The sequence below is a fragment of the Peromyscus eremicus genome, chromosome 20, assembly GCF_949786415.1.
Source record: "Peromyscus eremicus chromosome 20, PerEre_H2_v1, whole genome shotgun sequence".
NCBI lineage: Eukaryota > Metazoa > Chordata > Mammalia > Rodentia > Cricetidae > Peromyscus > Peromyscus eremicus.
The window spans coordinates 5,975,045-5,990,178 of record NC_081436.1 but is presented as its reverse complement, the minus strand read 5'-3'; the positions used below and the strand labels follow the sequence as shown (position 1 = coordinate 5,990,178).

The window sequence follows — 15,134 nt, the reverse complement described above, 5'->3', positions numbered from 1 at the left end:
TTTTTTTCACTTAGATGTAGAGGGAGGGAGGGAGGGAGGGAGACAATTCTGGTTTCTATTCAATACCCTCTCCACAGAAATCACTTTATTCAAGTAGTAATGAAGTAGGTTTGTGTGTGGTTACAAAAATTCATGAAAATATAAAAACGTTACAATTATGAGACACTGAGGAATGTAACGAAATATAACATTTAAAATTATTTATAAAACAAAATATTGACCCTTACAAATATATCTCATTACTTACATTTTTTATTTTCATAAAAACTTACTTTATTTGAAGCATTTCTCACTAGTACACTTTACATGAATTAACACCATCGAGACAAGAGTCCTCTCAGGTACAATTTCATTTTCTTAAAAAGTCAAACAAAACACTTGATTTCAGTGAGAAAAATAATGTACACATCAAAGACAAAGACAAAGACCAAGACCACCTCAGCCACCGTGATCAGCCACCATATCTTTTCTTGAGTTCTTCAACAGAATCCTCCTTCAATTCTGATTTTTCCAAGTGATTGAATAATACATTTGTGACTAAAAAAGAAAATAGATTGTATATCATTCTCATTTTAAAAAACCATGTAAAACATAAATTCAAGAGATTAATTTGACCTCTCAAATAAAAGCAATAATTAACATTTTTCATGAATTCTAGTTTGTGTACTTAAAAAGCTAGTATGTATCCTGCTACCATACACATTTCCCTTACACCCTAGGTGACGTCAGTCTAAGCCGTCCACACTCAGCACTTGGCAAACACTGACAGCTCATGCTTCTCAGCACTAGACTGGACCAAACTGTCCCCGACAATGGCAACAAAGCAGGTCCCTGGAGCTAACGTTTCTGAATGCTGTCACAGCAGAATGGCTCCACACGCTCCCGTCTCACTCAGCAGACAGTGGGCCCTGCTGGAGGGTGACTTGAAGGGCCGGCTCCCGTCCTCAGTCCTCAGAGCACACCCTGGACTTAGGCTACTGGAGGGAAAGACACTCATGTGCTATGCACCAGCACTGAGGCCAGGGATGAAGGCAGAATTCCTGCTCTCATGGAGCTTTCATTCTGTCTGAGAAAAGGAAATAAACGCATATACGTAAAAGTGCCATAACCATGTATTAGAAAGAAAACCAAAGCAGGGAGAGAAGACAGGGAAGGGGACGAACGTGGGAAGCAGGAAGTTACTCTAACCAGAGTCGACAGCAATAAAGTGACCGCTGAGTGAAGCCATGAAGACACGGGAGGAGGTGGTCAAGACTGGAGACACAAGGCCCTGAGGGAAAGAGTTCGGCAAGCAGGCTCAGCAGGTGAAGTACCTGCCGCCACGCAAGCCTGATGACCTGAGTTCAATCCCCAGCACCCACATCAAGATGGAAAGAAGGAACCTACGCCCAAACGCTGTCTTCTGACCTATACACGAATGCAGACCTGTGCACACTGATGATGACTTTTAAAATGCAAAGCTATTGTCGTGATTTTTAAAAACGTCAGAAAATGAAGTCAGAATAGTGATAACAGCAATACTGATTAGGAATTTGAGAAATGGTTTTGATGAGCTAAAGCAGAGGGTTGGGATGTGTTTCAGCTGGCAGAGTGCCTCCCATTCATGAAGCCCTGGGTTCGACACCTAGAACAGTGAGCCAACTCCAACACTCCCAGATAGTGACAGGAGGATCAGAAGTTCAAGGTCATCCTTGGCTACAAATAAATTGAAGGCTAGCCTGAGATGCATGAAAACCTGTCTCAAAACAGAGGAAAAATAACAATAAAGACCTAAGCCAACGATGCATGATCTCTGACTCCATGATTCATGCCCTTTAGTGAATTTACATCACTATTTACTAGGCTGCATGAAGCTATAAGGCCAGCTGGTCTTGACATACTTTCTCTTCACATGAATCCAGAATCACTGTCTATACCTAGGTGAGTTCTGTTTCCTATTCAGGAAAAAAAAAAAGGATAAAACGGAGTCTGAGGAGATAAAGCACTTGCCAGAGATGCCTGAGGACCAGATCCCCAGACCCTGCATGATGCTGGATACTGTAGACGGCAGAGGCAGGAGAATCACTGAGCTCAAGGGCTGGTGGCCTAGTGTATGCAGTAGCAAACAAGAGACCTTGCCTCGAGCAAGATGGAAGACAAGGGCTGACACCAGAGGCTGCCCTCAGACAACACACATTCATACAAGTATCAACACACAGTAAACACATTCTTACACTAACATGAAAATACTTTTAAATTATTTAAAATTCTTTTCAAAAGATAAAAGAGAAACTTTTGAGTTAGATTCCTTTTTTTTAAGATTCATCTTATGTGTATGAGTGTTTTGCCTGCATGTACATATGTGCACCACGCGTGCCTGGTCAGAAGAGGGCAGCATGGCCCATTAACTGGAGTGCAGATAATTATGGGCCGCCATGTGGGTGCTGGGAACTGCACCCAAGTCCTCAAGAGCACCAAGTGCCCTTAACCACTGAGCCGCCATCTCTCCAGCCCTAATTACCTTTGAATCCCTGCCTGTATACTTCCCGACGTAAGAGTCTCTTTCTCTTGCTGCTCTTTGATGTTTTGTTTTTAAAAACAAAACAAAACAAAAGGGTTTTCCCTGTTGTAGTCTAGGCTGGCCTCAAACTCAAAAGCCTACCTCAGCCTCCAGAGGGCAGAGACCACAGTGCATGTACCACCACATCCCGCTGAGTGTGCCTAGCGTGCTGACTGAGAACCCCTGTGTGTCACGACTAGAAACAAGGGCCCAAGAGGAGCTCCCGAGTGCTTAGTGCAGGGAGCATCTGAAATGGCACACTGAAGACTGTGCTGACTTTTTCCAGACAGGGTCTCTCTGTATAGCCCTGGCTGTCCTGGAACTCGCTATGTAGACCAGGCTTGTCCACCTGCCTCTGCCTCCCAAGTGCTGGGATTAAAGGCGAGCACCAGCACTTCCAGCTTTTGCTAATTTTTAAAACTAAAAAACTTAGCATTCCTAGCTATGCATGGCGGCACATGCCTGTAATCTTAGCACTCAGCACTCATGAGGGCTGCTTCAAGTTGGAAGTCAGCCTAATCTACTTGGTAAGTTCTAGGCCAGCCAGAGCTACACCGTAACACCATGTCTCAAAAAAACAAAAACAAGGCCAGCAGAGATGACTCACAGGTTAAAGGGACTTGCTGCTCTTGCAGAGGACATAGGTTCGATTTCCAATGCCTACAAGGTAGCTCAAAACTGCCTATAACTCTAGCTCTGACCTCCCCAGCACCAGGCATACTTATGGTGTGTGTGTGTGTGTGTGTGTGTGTGTGTGTGTGTGTGTGTATGTGTGTGTATATATATATATTAATTTTTAAATATTTTTTAAATTTTATATTTTAAATATTAAATAATTTTTTTAAAAGAAATCTTGGTGGTACCCGCTTTTAATCCCAGCACTCAGGAGGCAGACAGATCTCTGTGAGTTGGAGGCCAGCCTGGTCTACAGAGCTAGTTCCAGGTCAGCCAGGGCTATACAGAAAAACCCTGTCTTAAAAAAAAAAAGCATTCTTTTAATTGAATGATTCACCTTTTGCCTAAAAATAGACCCCCAAACTCTGAATAACCGAACAGCTGCACTGCACTGGAAATGCTCTGGATGCTACTGGGGTGACTGTCCAAACCCCCAGCATATACTGATCCCTCAACTGGAGGCTTCTGTACCCCACCCCTTTGTCTAACTAACTTCTGCACTTAGAACTCAGCTGAAATTACTCAAGGAAGGAGCTCTCAGAAGAGATGAGACATGCCCAGTACCCAGTTCTGTGGCCAGAGCCTCTGCATGCTCCACAATGGCGGAATTCATTCTCTGTACATTCCAAGAAGGGCCCACACCACAACTGGACAGCCTGGGCTCGAAGCTCCAGTATGGTTTCCTAACTCTAACCTTGGTAAACACCTTTAAGCTCCCCACACCTTGGCTGCCTTCTCTTAGAGAATAATAGTGTCTACACTTGAAAATACTGCCAACAACTACAATGTAACTTCAACTGCATGTAATCCAACTGCACATCAATGAACTTAATTATAAGTAATTCAGAGGTGATGGTGTGTATCTTGCACATAGTAACCAATCGGCAGAGGAGGATGAGGAGGGGCAGGAAAGCTTGCTTTCTCAGAACTTACTCTTCCTCTCGGGTCCGGACATGAACATTACTGCCATGTCAAACCTTTTCAACTGAGAAAGTCTCTGTAAGATTTCAAAGATGAGAGAGGGCTTTTCTTTCCTGAAATAGTCCAAACATAAAACACAAATGATTAGTTATAGACAGCCATATTTTTTCTAGTAACAACAAGTTCTTCACTTTCCCCCGACTGAAGACATTCCAGTATCATAAACGGGAGCACAGCATGGAGTATTGCTGTCTCTCACAGAGGGTACTTCATATACGACTTTTCTCTAAACAGAGGTCTTTCCGCATTTACACAGTTCCTACTTCATGGTTTGTTCTGGTCATCTGTTCATTTCTGCTAACAGTAAGTCTTACTAGGAACCTAATGCTGTTATGTACAAAATATTAAGATCAAAGAGAATGAACTTTCCAAATCACTGGATATAACATTACAAAGTGAGAATACAACTACAAAATTCAACTTACTCAATGTAAAAGTCATGTAAAATTTTCATGATTTGATTGAATACATCTGGATCTAGGTTTTTCTGAAACAACTTCGGATACAAAGATGGTTCGATTTTCTTGGAAAAATAAGAGAAAGTTGAATTATGACAACATTCATATTACATGTATTATATAATAACTGCTCAGGTAAAATATTATGAATAATTACTAAACACTAATATTTAATGAGAAATAGTGAGGTTTTATTTAGACACAACTCTGAAAGAAGGATGGAAGTAACAGGGACATAAGATAGTCACAGCTCTTAGCTGGAGAGATGCTCACAGTTACGAGTGCTTCCTGCTCATGCAGAGGAACTAGGTTCAATTCCCAGCACCCCCATGGCATCTTACAGCTGCCTATGACTCCAGCTCCAGGGGTTCTGACACACACACACACACACACACACACACACACACACACACACGTACATAATTGAAAATTTATAATTTAATTAGAAAAATCCATGAAAAGAAGAGATGCACCCCCCTCCCCTTAAGAGCATTCCCAAACTACAATTTTAAGTAGAGATAAAGGCAGACTTGATTGAGGTATTACTTGAAGTAACTGTTCACTATAAAAGTGTAAGGCAGTGTTACTACACTTGAAGACTACAAATCTATGATTTGCTGAATTCATGTTATTTAACTTCTTTTCTTGAGGCAAACAAAAGCTCACTTTCAAGAATATAAATGCCCAGTACTGCAAGCAATGCCTGGCACACAGAAGACACTCGAGGATTTAGTCCCCACCCCCTTGGAAGATGAATATTAAAGCTTAGGCTATAAAATGTGAATCAGACTTGAAGGCACTGTAGGCCCTGGGATTTCACACACAGTTCACTTCCCTGATTACTGCATGTCCAGGAGTCTGTCCAGGACAATGCACACCAGGCAAGGAAGAAGCATTTTCTGCAGTTTCATTACACAAAAGGCAAATGTAGCATTGCTATAGCAACCAGAAGAAAGTCTCTGCCCTGCCCAGGAGCACCGTTGGCTCCCTCAGCTTACCTTTAAATACTGATACAACGTATCTGGGGAACTTCTCAGCTGCCTGAAGTCAGACTCCAGCTGGAAGGAGTTGGCGGGAACTGGAGGCAGGACAGCCGTGGCAAACTGATCCGGTGTCTGCTCTACCTTCGCAGAGATCTTCTCACTGAAAGACTGGCCCACGTCCTGCTTCAAATCAACCTGTGGTCTGGAGTATTTTAGAGCATTAGGCAACCAGTTAAAGAAGAAACAGCCAAAATCCAATCAAGGCAAGAGCAATGGGGAATTTCCAACTTCTGACTATGCTAATATTGCTATCTGCATTCTGACAGTGTTCAATTCTTTCAGTGTGTGTGTGTGTGTGTGTGTGTCTGTGTCTGTGTGTGTGTGTCTGTGTGTGTCTGTGTGTCTGTGTCCGTCCTTGCAAACAAACCTTCACTTTCTGGCTATGCATGGCTGCAGTCACCTGCTGGGTGATGAGCTAGGCCACTCTTTGAGAGCATCATCTTTATCTAGTACAACTCAGCCTTTCAGAAGTCTGAACTAACACAGCTTTAAGATATTTCAAAAGAGGAAGAAATACTTCACTGCAAAGCCACCTAGTCAGCATTTCTGAATAATCCAGACACCACCTTAAATACAACTACTACTAAAGTTCAACATGTAAAACAGACAAACTTCATGTGTTTACTGAGTGGGGATGTAAGACTAAGAGTAGCCCAAGCCGACCCACTGGGTTTGTGTCTTCTCTACCGCCATCAGTAAGGAAACGGTGTGGAATTAATTTTAAGTTAGAATACAAACGGGACCGCTTCACTAAGGCATTTGCATACAGACATCATTACACTGTGTTCTAACTCACCCGGCTCCCACAGCCACTCTGTCCCTGCCTCTATGGCTGAGGCCCCTCCTCCCTGATACAGTCTCAGTTCTAAACTATATTTAAAGAGTATTCAATAGTCTTCAGTATTGATGGATGTAACAACGGTAACATTTAAACTCTTCTTTTTTGGGTTTTTCGAGACAGGATCTTTCTGTGTAGCCCTGGCTGTCCTGGAACTTGCTCTGTAGACCAGGCTGGCCTCAAACTCAAAGATCAACTCTTCATTTTTTTTTATCATGCTCACTTGTATCAAATATTCATTCTCATGTTCTCTCTCTCTCTCTCTCTCTCTCTCTCTCTCTCAACAGTAAAATAAATATATACTGAAGTTCTACAGAAGAAAATAAGCAAAATCAATTTGATCAAGAATCAAGTCAGGCAGTGGTGGTACACGCTTTTAATCCCAGTACTCATGAGGCAGAGGCAAGTGGATCTCTGTGAGTTCGAGGCCAGCCCTGTCTACAGAGTGAGTTCCAGGACAACCAGAGCTACACAGACCCTGTCTCAATAAACTACACACACACACACACACACACACACACACACACACACACACACACACACAAAGAATCAAGATACTTTGTTCTCCTCTAAATCACCTGTAATTCCCTCTGGTAAAGGGAGGACTGTTCCCTAAGCAAAACCTCACAGTGCAGACGGAAAAGCTAACTAGAGCATGCAGAGAGTCACCTCTCACACAACAGTGGGGAGAGCGGATGAGAAGTCTTTCTGTACGAATTACTGTATTAGAGACCACCGTAACTGGAGCTACTCACTGTAGGGCCGGAGTGTCACTGATCTCTTCTATTTTCAACACTTTGGCTCTTGGAGTATCACCTGCGGGCGAGGCGTCCCCCTGGCTTGGATTCTTCTTGCTCTCGGGGCCCACGGCCGCGGGTGCACTTGCTCCAGCACTCTGCGGAGCGGCGGCACTGCCGTCTGACGCATCCACGCTCTCTATCAACTTGCCAGTTTCTTCAATAAAAATCTTCTTGAGTGCTTTCTAAAACAATTAAAATCGATTCTTTAAATCAATATATTAAAAGTGTTCCCATCCTAAGGTCACAAGCCTAAAAAGACTGCTGAGTTCTTACAGCTAATATTCCAGTTAAAAGTAAATTCAATTTGCTGGCTAGACAGATTTAGGAACATAGTATGTCTGGGAATACAAACAATAAAAAGCTATTTGCCTCTCCCGGGCACCGAAATGGGAAGCAAGGGATGTACATAACAGCAGTTCCAAGGTGAAAGCTCAGGCTGTCACGAGCAGGAACGGTAAAGTAGGAAAAAGGCTGCAGGGCAGACATGGGGAGGAGGGAGGAGGCATGGAACAGACCGGTCGCCTGGGAAGGGTTTGAGGACAGCCAGTACTGGACCCTGTGTGCACACCAGTTTCCACGCTACCCGGGACCGTCCTAAGGGTGTCTGTGGGCGGAGGGAAGCAGCCCAGGGGCACACAGAAGCCAGCACGGCATAGGGAACCTTAAGTACACGCACAAGTGCATGACAGCTGGATAGACCCAGGCCAGGACACACATCTGCCAAACCACATTTAAAAGGTTGGTAGGGTAATCCTAAACTGTCTTCCAGGTTAGTAGCATTCACAACTGACCAAGGGAGAACCTGACAGGCCAAGCTGCTCCTGCTTCTGCTGCTATTCGGTGTTCTCCAGAGCAGCTGCCCAGGAGCTTCTGGACACTGTGTCAGAGTGCTGGGACCACAGATGTGCATCCCCAGTCCAGCTGTGCACGTGGATTCCAGGGACTGAACCCAAGTCAACAGGCCTGCCCAGCTACTGCTTTCCCTGCCTAGCCATCTCCCTGGCCCCTGACTGCCCATCTTTGTTTACATTAATCTTTTATTACATTTATCTACTGGGAAGGGTTGTGTGGAGGTCAGAAGACAACGTACAAGTCAGTTCTCTCCTCCCACTGTGAATCCCAGAGAGCCAACAAGTGCTCCAGCCACTGGGCCATCTTACTGGTGTTTTCTTTCTTTTTTTAACATTTGTTTTATTTTTTAATTTTGCCTTTTTTTAGTATTTACCGTTTTATACTGTCAGTTATTCTGTAACGTGTGTCTCACTGGAAAAAGCAGTATGTCTGTCCTTCCGTTCTCTAACCCTAACAGACAGTATTTTCTCTACTCTTTTCCACACCTCCAATACTCCCCCCCATTCTCTACCCCCTCCTCTCTGCGTTCCCATTTCCCCTCATTCACTGCTTAAATGCTGAGACCCTCAACTCTGACACAAGAATGCCATGAACTACGTTTTCTCCAACAACACCCTAGTGCCCTCTCTGACTCTCAGCACAGTGAAAACCAAGTATGTCAGCTTCCTCCTGAATGTAACTCCAGGCAAAGACAATCCATTAGGACAGACAAAAGCAAGTGGGGAAAACTAAAATCCACAGTACACATACATCCCAAATGACACCCAAACACCATAAAAGAAATACCAAAAACCGTGAGAGCATTCCACTATGGCATAACCCCACCAAGATGACACTTCCTAGATAAGAAAAACAAAGATGATGATGCACCTGAAATGCCAGAGAAACTTGAGTTCTACCCTCAAAAGGACCAATGGCCATATAATGGACCCAAATAAAGTAAGGAAATCAATTCAGGACATGGACAAGAAGTTACCAAAGTGAGTGAAATAATCAGTAAAGGAAAAACTCAGCAAGGATCCAAACAGAAATTTCAGACATGGAAGAATCAATCGATTAAAAACATATCAGAAAGCATCATCAATGGTCAATACCAAACAAAATTTCAGAGATGGAGGACAAAGTTGAGCCGATAACAAAATATAAAACTGACTCAAATTCCTTTATATAAGAAAAAAATACGTAAAAATGTATAAATGAAACGTAAGGTACTCTAGAAAGAATTCTCCCTAATTTTGTCAATAAGTTCTATGAAGCATTTGTTAAAAGAGTATTAAATAGGTACATCAAAAGTTTTCAATATCTTTTAAATTTACTAGTTCAAAGTTTGTTTCCAATTCTAATAACGTAACAATGACATTTAAGGGCAGAGAGAAATGAAAGTACTTTACTTACAGGTGACCCACGATGAGGCGGATTATCTACAGGTTTTATCACGTTGTGTCTTTGTGTGGAGTCAAGAAAGACATCATCCCAATGTCCTTTCTCAATTAATTCCTTGAAAATAAATTTGTAATAGCTATCAAAATATCCTTAAGCTAATTATGTAGCTAACAAATTTATGTATCAGAAGGTATAATGATATTTTGGTGAAGAAATACGGTACCTTTTTAATTTTGGAAAGTTCGGTGATTGCCTGTGTATTTCCAGGTTCCAGAAGTAACACAGTTTCAAAGTCTAATGAACAGTTTAAAACACAACGAAATAGTGAAATTACTTTTATGACATACAAAACATGACATCTTTAGTTAATAATCCCTTTATTATATTTATTCACATATTTATTTATTTTGGCTTTTTGCAACAGGCTCTTGCATAGCCCAAGTTGTCCTTGAACCAGCTATACAGTCAAAGATTACCTGAATCCCTAATCATCCTGCCTCTACTACCCAAGTGCTGGGATTATAAGCATGCCACCACACCAACAGAAGTCTCACTTTTACTAGTTAGCTCTATTGCAGGCACTAAGAAACAGTCCAGCAATAGTAAGAACAAGTGTTTGTTCAAGTTCTTGTTAAGGTGTTCTAGCTATTTCATGTGGATTTTCATGGAACGCTTACTAGAACCCTGATTTACAGATGATACAAAGAGAGTACTGAATTTAGCCACAGTTCACACTTAATGATGGGGTAACTCCACTAAGAGAACACCATACCCTAGAACATTACTCAGTATTTACAAGGCAATGAAGCCAAGTGTGGCAGCACAGGCCTGTAATCCCAGTCCTTGGGAGGCAGAGGCAGAAGGATTGGTATGAGTTCACACCTATCCTGGTCTACATAGTGAATGCTAGGCCAGCCAGGGCTAACACAGCAAGACCCTCTCTCTCTCAAACACTGAAAAAGTCCAGTAAGATTGCTTAGCAGGTGAAGACCTTGCCACAAGCCTGGCTGATCTGAGTTCTACCTCAGGCCTACATGGTGGAAGGAAAGAATTAACCCTCTGCAAGCTGGCCTCTGACCCTCACATGTGTGTCTGTGACATGCATGCATGTATATGCACATGTTCAATACAATAAAGTATAAAAAAAGAAATTTAAAATACTTTAAAAAGAAGAATGAAATTCTGACGATGCTTCAGCACATATAACTTAAAAAACATGCTAGGTTAAACAGGCCAGACATAACAATATGGTCGTGAGTCCACCTATGTGGCATATCGAACATGATCAAATGTGGTCCAGTGTGGTGGCACATGCCTGTAATCCCAGCACTCGGGAGGCTTAAGAGTTCAAGTCCAATCTGGCTATACAGTAAGACCTTGTCTCAAAAAAGCAGTAATAATGGTGAAACAGGTTAACGACACAGAAAAAGAGTGATTACCAGGGTCTAGCTAAGGGAAGAGTGAGGTGAACATTAGTATCTGACACACAAAGTTTGGAATGAAGCGGACAGAAGGTTGCACAACACTGACAATGTACTTTTACTGAAAATATACACCTCAAATGGTAAAAATACCAAATTTAGTGTTGTGCAATCTTACCACAACTTAATAAAACAAAAAGCAATGGGCTGCAGCTAAAGCCTGGCTTGGAAAGCAATGCCAATTTAAATGTACATATCAGAAAAGAAAAAGCCTGAAAATTTATTCTGTAAATAGTGACATCACAAAGTTGGAAGAGCTGACTGGTGGTGGCATACATTTTTAACCCTAGCACTTGAGCAGCAGAGGTGGGCAGATCTCTGTGAGTTTGAGGGCAGCCTGATCTACAGAGTGAGTTCCAGGGCATCCAGCACTGTTAGACAGAGAAACCCTGTCTCAAACACTCCCAACCCACTCCCCCCAAAAAAAAGAGTTGCAAGAAACACTAGCACAGGGCCTGGATTTAATCCCCAGGACTCTGTCTTGGGGTTTCTATTGCTGTTATAGAACACCACGATCAAATGCAAATTGGGAAAGAAAGGGTTTATTTCAGCTTAAAATTCTCAGGTCACACTCCATCACTGATGGAAGTCAGGGCAGGAACTCCAACAGGTAGATCCTGGAGGCAGGCAGTGATGCAGAGGCCATGGAGGGGTGCTGCTTACCAGCTTGCTCCCCATAGCTTGCTCAACTTGCTTTCTTATAAAACCAGGACCTTCAGGCCCACAGGGGTGGTACTGCCCACAGTAAGCTGGGCCCTGATGCATCCATTAACAATCAAGAAAATGTACCCGAGGCCTGCCTACTGGCCAATGTGGTGGGGGCGTTTTCTCAACTGGGGCTTCCTCTCCCCAAATGACTCTGGCTTGTGTCAAGTTGAGATAAATTGCCAGCACAGACTTCAAAGGAAACAAAAAGTGAATAGAACAATCTGAAGACAAAGGAACAAAGGGCAAAGGCAACCAAAGAGACACAAGCAACAGACAAGTCAGTGTTCTCAAGAGAGAAAAGGACCCTCAGGACAAGATCACAGGGAAGGAGAAGAGGACCGCATAGAAGATTGAGAAAGGACAGCAGTGTGTGGAGGCACACGCCTTTGATCCCAGCACTCGGCAGACAGAGGCAGGAGGACACCTGGCTCCAGGACAGCCCACAGGGCTGTATCAAAGACCCTGCCTCAAACATAAGAAAACAAAGAGAATCACTATAGCCTTCATGTTCCTCAGTGCCGGCTGCTGATCCCCTTCCTCATCCTGACTACTTCTCACTTCTCCAGTTCATCTACAATTCACATTTTCCTTCCTTTCAGGCGGTGACTGACCAGAGTAGGTTATAAATAATCAAGCACACTATGGAAGGTGCAGTTTTCAAACTCACCTCGATCTCCAGTGTGCTTTGTGAAGTGCAGTTTCCTTGAACTGTGGGAAGCTACAGAAATCTTTGCTTCTGCGTCTAGGAGTCTTATCAGGGTGAGTGTGTGAGTTTTTACAGTCTTACCTTGCTTGGCCTCATTCAACTTTCCCAGATGTGTTCTTGCAGTTCCTCTCCTGGCAAAAGCCTTGGAATAGGAGCCGTCCAGTAAGATGGCTTGTGTACAGTCTCTTTCAGCTTCTTCATACCTATTGAACACACAAAAAAATGACTAACTGGAAAACATGTAGCTTACAGAAAACCGAACCCTGGGCCTGATGAGATGGTTCGGTGGGTAAAAGTGCGTGTTGCCAAGCCTGAGGACCTGAATCTATTACCTGGAATCCACATGGCAGAAAGAATGAATCACCAGCTCTCACAGTGGTCCTCTGACCTCCACGCCACATGCCGTGGCACATGCACACACAAGCATGTACACACGCAGGCAGGCATGCAAGCACACGATAGATCGATAGACAGATAAATGTAATAAAAATAATTTTTAAAATAATACACAACGGTATACTTATAAATTGTACAATGTCTGTCTATTAACAATGTAAAGATAATAAAACTCACATGATATTTACTATGCCACATGTACACACATTCCTTGACTCTATATATATTTTTTTTAGAAAGTTTTGGATTTAATTTATTTTTATTTTTATTTTATTTGCATTGGTGTTTTACTGCATGTGTGACTGTGTGAGGATGTCAGATCTTGAGTTACAGACAGTTGTGAGCTGCCATGTGGTTACTGGGACTTGAACCCAGGTCCTCTGGAAGAGCAGTCTGTGCTCTTAACCACTGAGCCATCTCTCCAACCCCCCCTTGACTCTATATTTAACGTTAATGTAAAGCTTAAGAATCAATCAATCAGCAGTGGCTTGGCTCAGCAATAGAGCACTTCTCTAGCATATGAGGGGTCCCGGATGCTAACCCTAGCACCAAGAAGAAAGAAGAAACTGGAAAGAAAGGAGGGGGAAGAAAAGAATCAAAGACAGATGGCAAAAATACTCAATCAACCAAACTTTATTATTTGGTTAATTAAAAACGCACTCTATAATAAATTTTCATGCTGAAAGCAGAATCTAAGTAATACTTACTTCTCCATCTTCAGGTAGGCCATGGCTCTGTTAGCGGGAAGCAGGGCATTGGTACCATCCGCGGCTATTCCTCTGGTGTAGCACTCAATTGCTCTCTCATATTTTCCCTCTTTGAAAAATCCGTTCCCCTATTATTTTGGAGAGAGAGATGAAAATCACAACACATTGAAAAATTCAAATATTAAAAGAACATACCAAATACCAATATTAAATTACATTATATTCTCACTGTTGATAATCTAGAGACAGGAGACAGCCCAGTGAGTGAAGGCTTGCTGGGTGTGCATGAGGACCTGAACCCACAGAGAAGCCAGGGGTGATGGCACAAGCTTGCAATCCCTCCTGTGGGAGGTGGACAAGGAGCTCAGGGCCTTGCCTACCCAGGCCGTCTAGCCAATTTAAGCTCCAAGTTCAGAAAAGACCATGTCTCAGGAATAATAAGATAAAGAGTAACAGAGAAAGATCATCTCTGGCCTTCACACAATCATACCTCTTCACATACATATGTACACACACACACACACACACACACACACACACACACACACTTTAAAAATACAAACATAAATAAAAATCTAGTTCATGAGACATTTAGAATCTATTAACATGGATTTTTTAAATGACACTGTTCTCCTTTCAGCACAGAAATACTACTGTATGACTCTACAACTTCATCACTATTCTGCTAATTAACTAGTAAAGGCCCAAACGTTACACTAAGCCTTTACTTACATTAGAAACTGATCAGAAATGGGCTGGGGTACACTCAAAGACAGAGCGCTTGCTCTCATGTGCAAGGCCCTGGTTTTGATTCCCAGCACTGAAAACAAGAAAGAAGAGAAGAGGAGGAGAGGGAAGAGGAAGGAAAAAAGGATAAGAAAGCAGCAAGGACTAACTAGAGGAGGAGGAGGGGGGGGGACCACAAAAGAGTCGTAAATGCAACCCCCAAGGGGGTGGGGTTTGTGAGACAAGGTCTCACATCACTAGACCATCTCTAAACTCACTAGGTAGATGAAGATAGCCTTGAACTTCTGACCCTCCACCTCCCAAGAGCTGAGACTACAGATGAGAACTTACATATCCAGCTCCAAAGTCAGTTGTTGGGAAAGAAGACAGTACTATAATTACACAGCCCACTCTTAAGTAACATTAATATTCTAAATACAAGATAGATCTTTAATTTTTGAGACTTATTTTTATTTTATGTGTACAGGTATTTTGCTGCACGCTTGTCTATGCATCATGTGTATGCTTGATGCCCAAGAAGGCCAGAAAGGGGTGTCAGATTCCCCGAAACTGGAATTACAAATGGTTGCCAGCCATGCTATGTGTGCTGGGAATCAAACCCAGGTCATCTAGAAATGCAGCCAGTGCTTTTAACCAGTGAGTCATCTCCCCAGCCCTAATATAAGTTAAACTGTATTGAAATAGAGCTTCTATTTATAATCATTCAAATAAATTACAACCAATGATTCCATAAGTACTTTTTAGAAATTCTCTATGGACCCACAAGAGGCTATAAATCCATTAATTAGGGGCTGGAGAGACGCTCAGCAGTTAAACTGGC

At 42.6% G+C, this 15,134-nt stretch overlaps 1 protein-coding gene across 3 annotated transcripts in view; it reads right to left on the bottom strand.

Moving 5' to 3' along the window:
* Positions 1 to 234: 234 nt before the first annotated feature.
* Rpap3 (RNA polymerase II associated protein 3) overlaps positions 235 to 15,134 on the bottom strand; it is a 31,479-nt gene continuing 16,579 nt past the window's right edge. For 2 of the 3 annotated variants that reach the window (XM_059247763.1, XM_059247764.1), the window contains exons 9-14: positions 13,568 to 13,695; positions 12,546 to 12,667; positions 9,793 to 9,863; positions 9,582 to 9,683; positions 7,290 to 7,516; positions 5,627 to 5,838 (exon numbers count right to left, since the gene is read on the bottom strand). In XM_059247763.1, the coding sequence (XP_059103746.1) occupies positions 5,643 to 5,838; positions 7,290 to 7,516; positions 9,582 to 9,683; positions 9,793 to 9,863; positions 12,546 to 12,667; positions 13,568 to 13,695 (846 nt within the window). In that variant the 3' untranslated portion in view covers positions 5,627 to 5,642. Of the gene's footprint in view, positions 538 to 4,147; positions 4,249 to 4,620; positions 4,719 to 5,626; positions 5,839 to 7,289; positions 7,517 to 9,581; positions 9,684 to 9,792; positions 9,864 to 12,545; positions 12,668 to 13,567; positions 13,696 to 15,134 lie in introns of those variants that run through there. The other variant, XM_059247766.1, reaches the window with a different exon arrangement.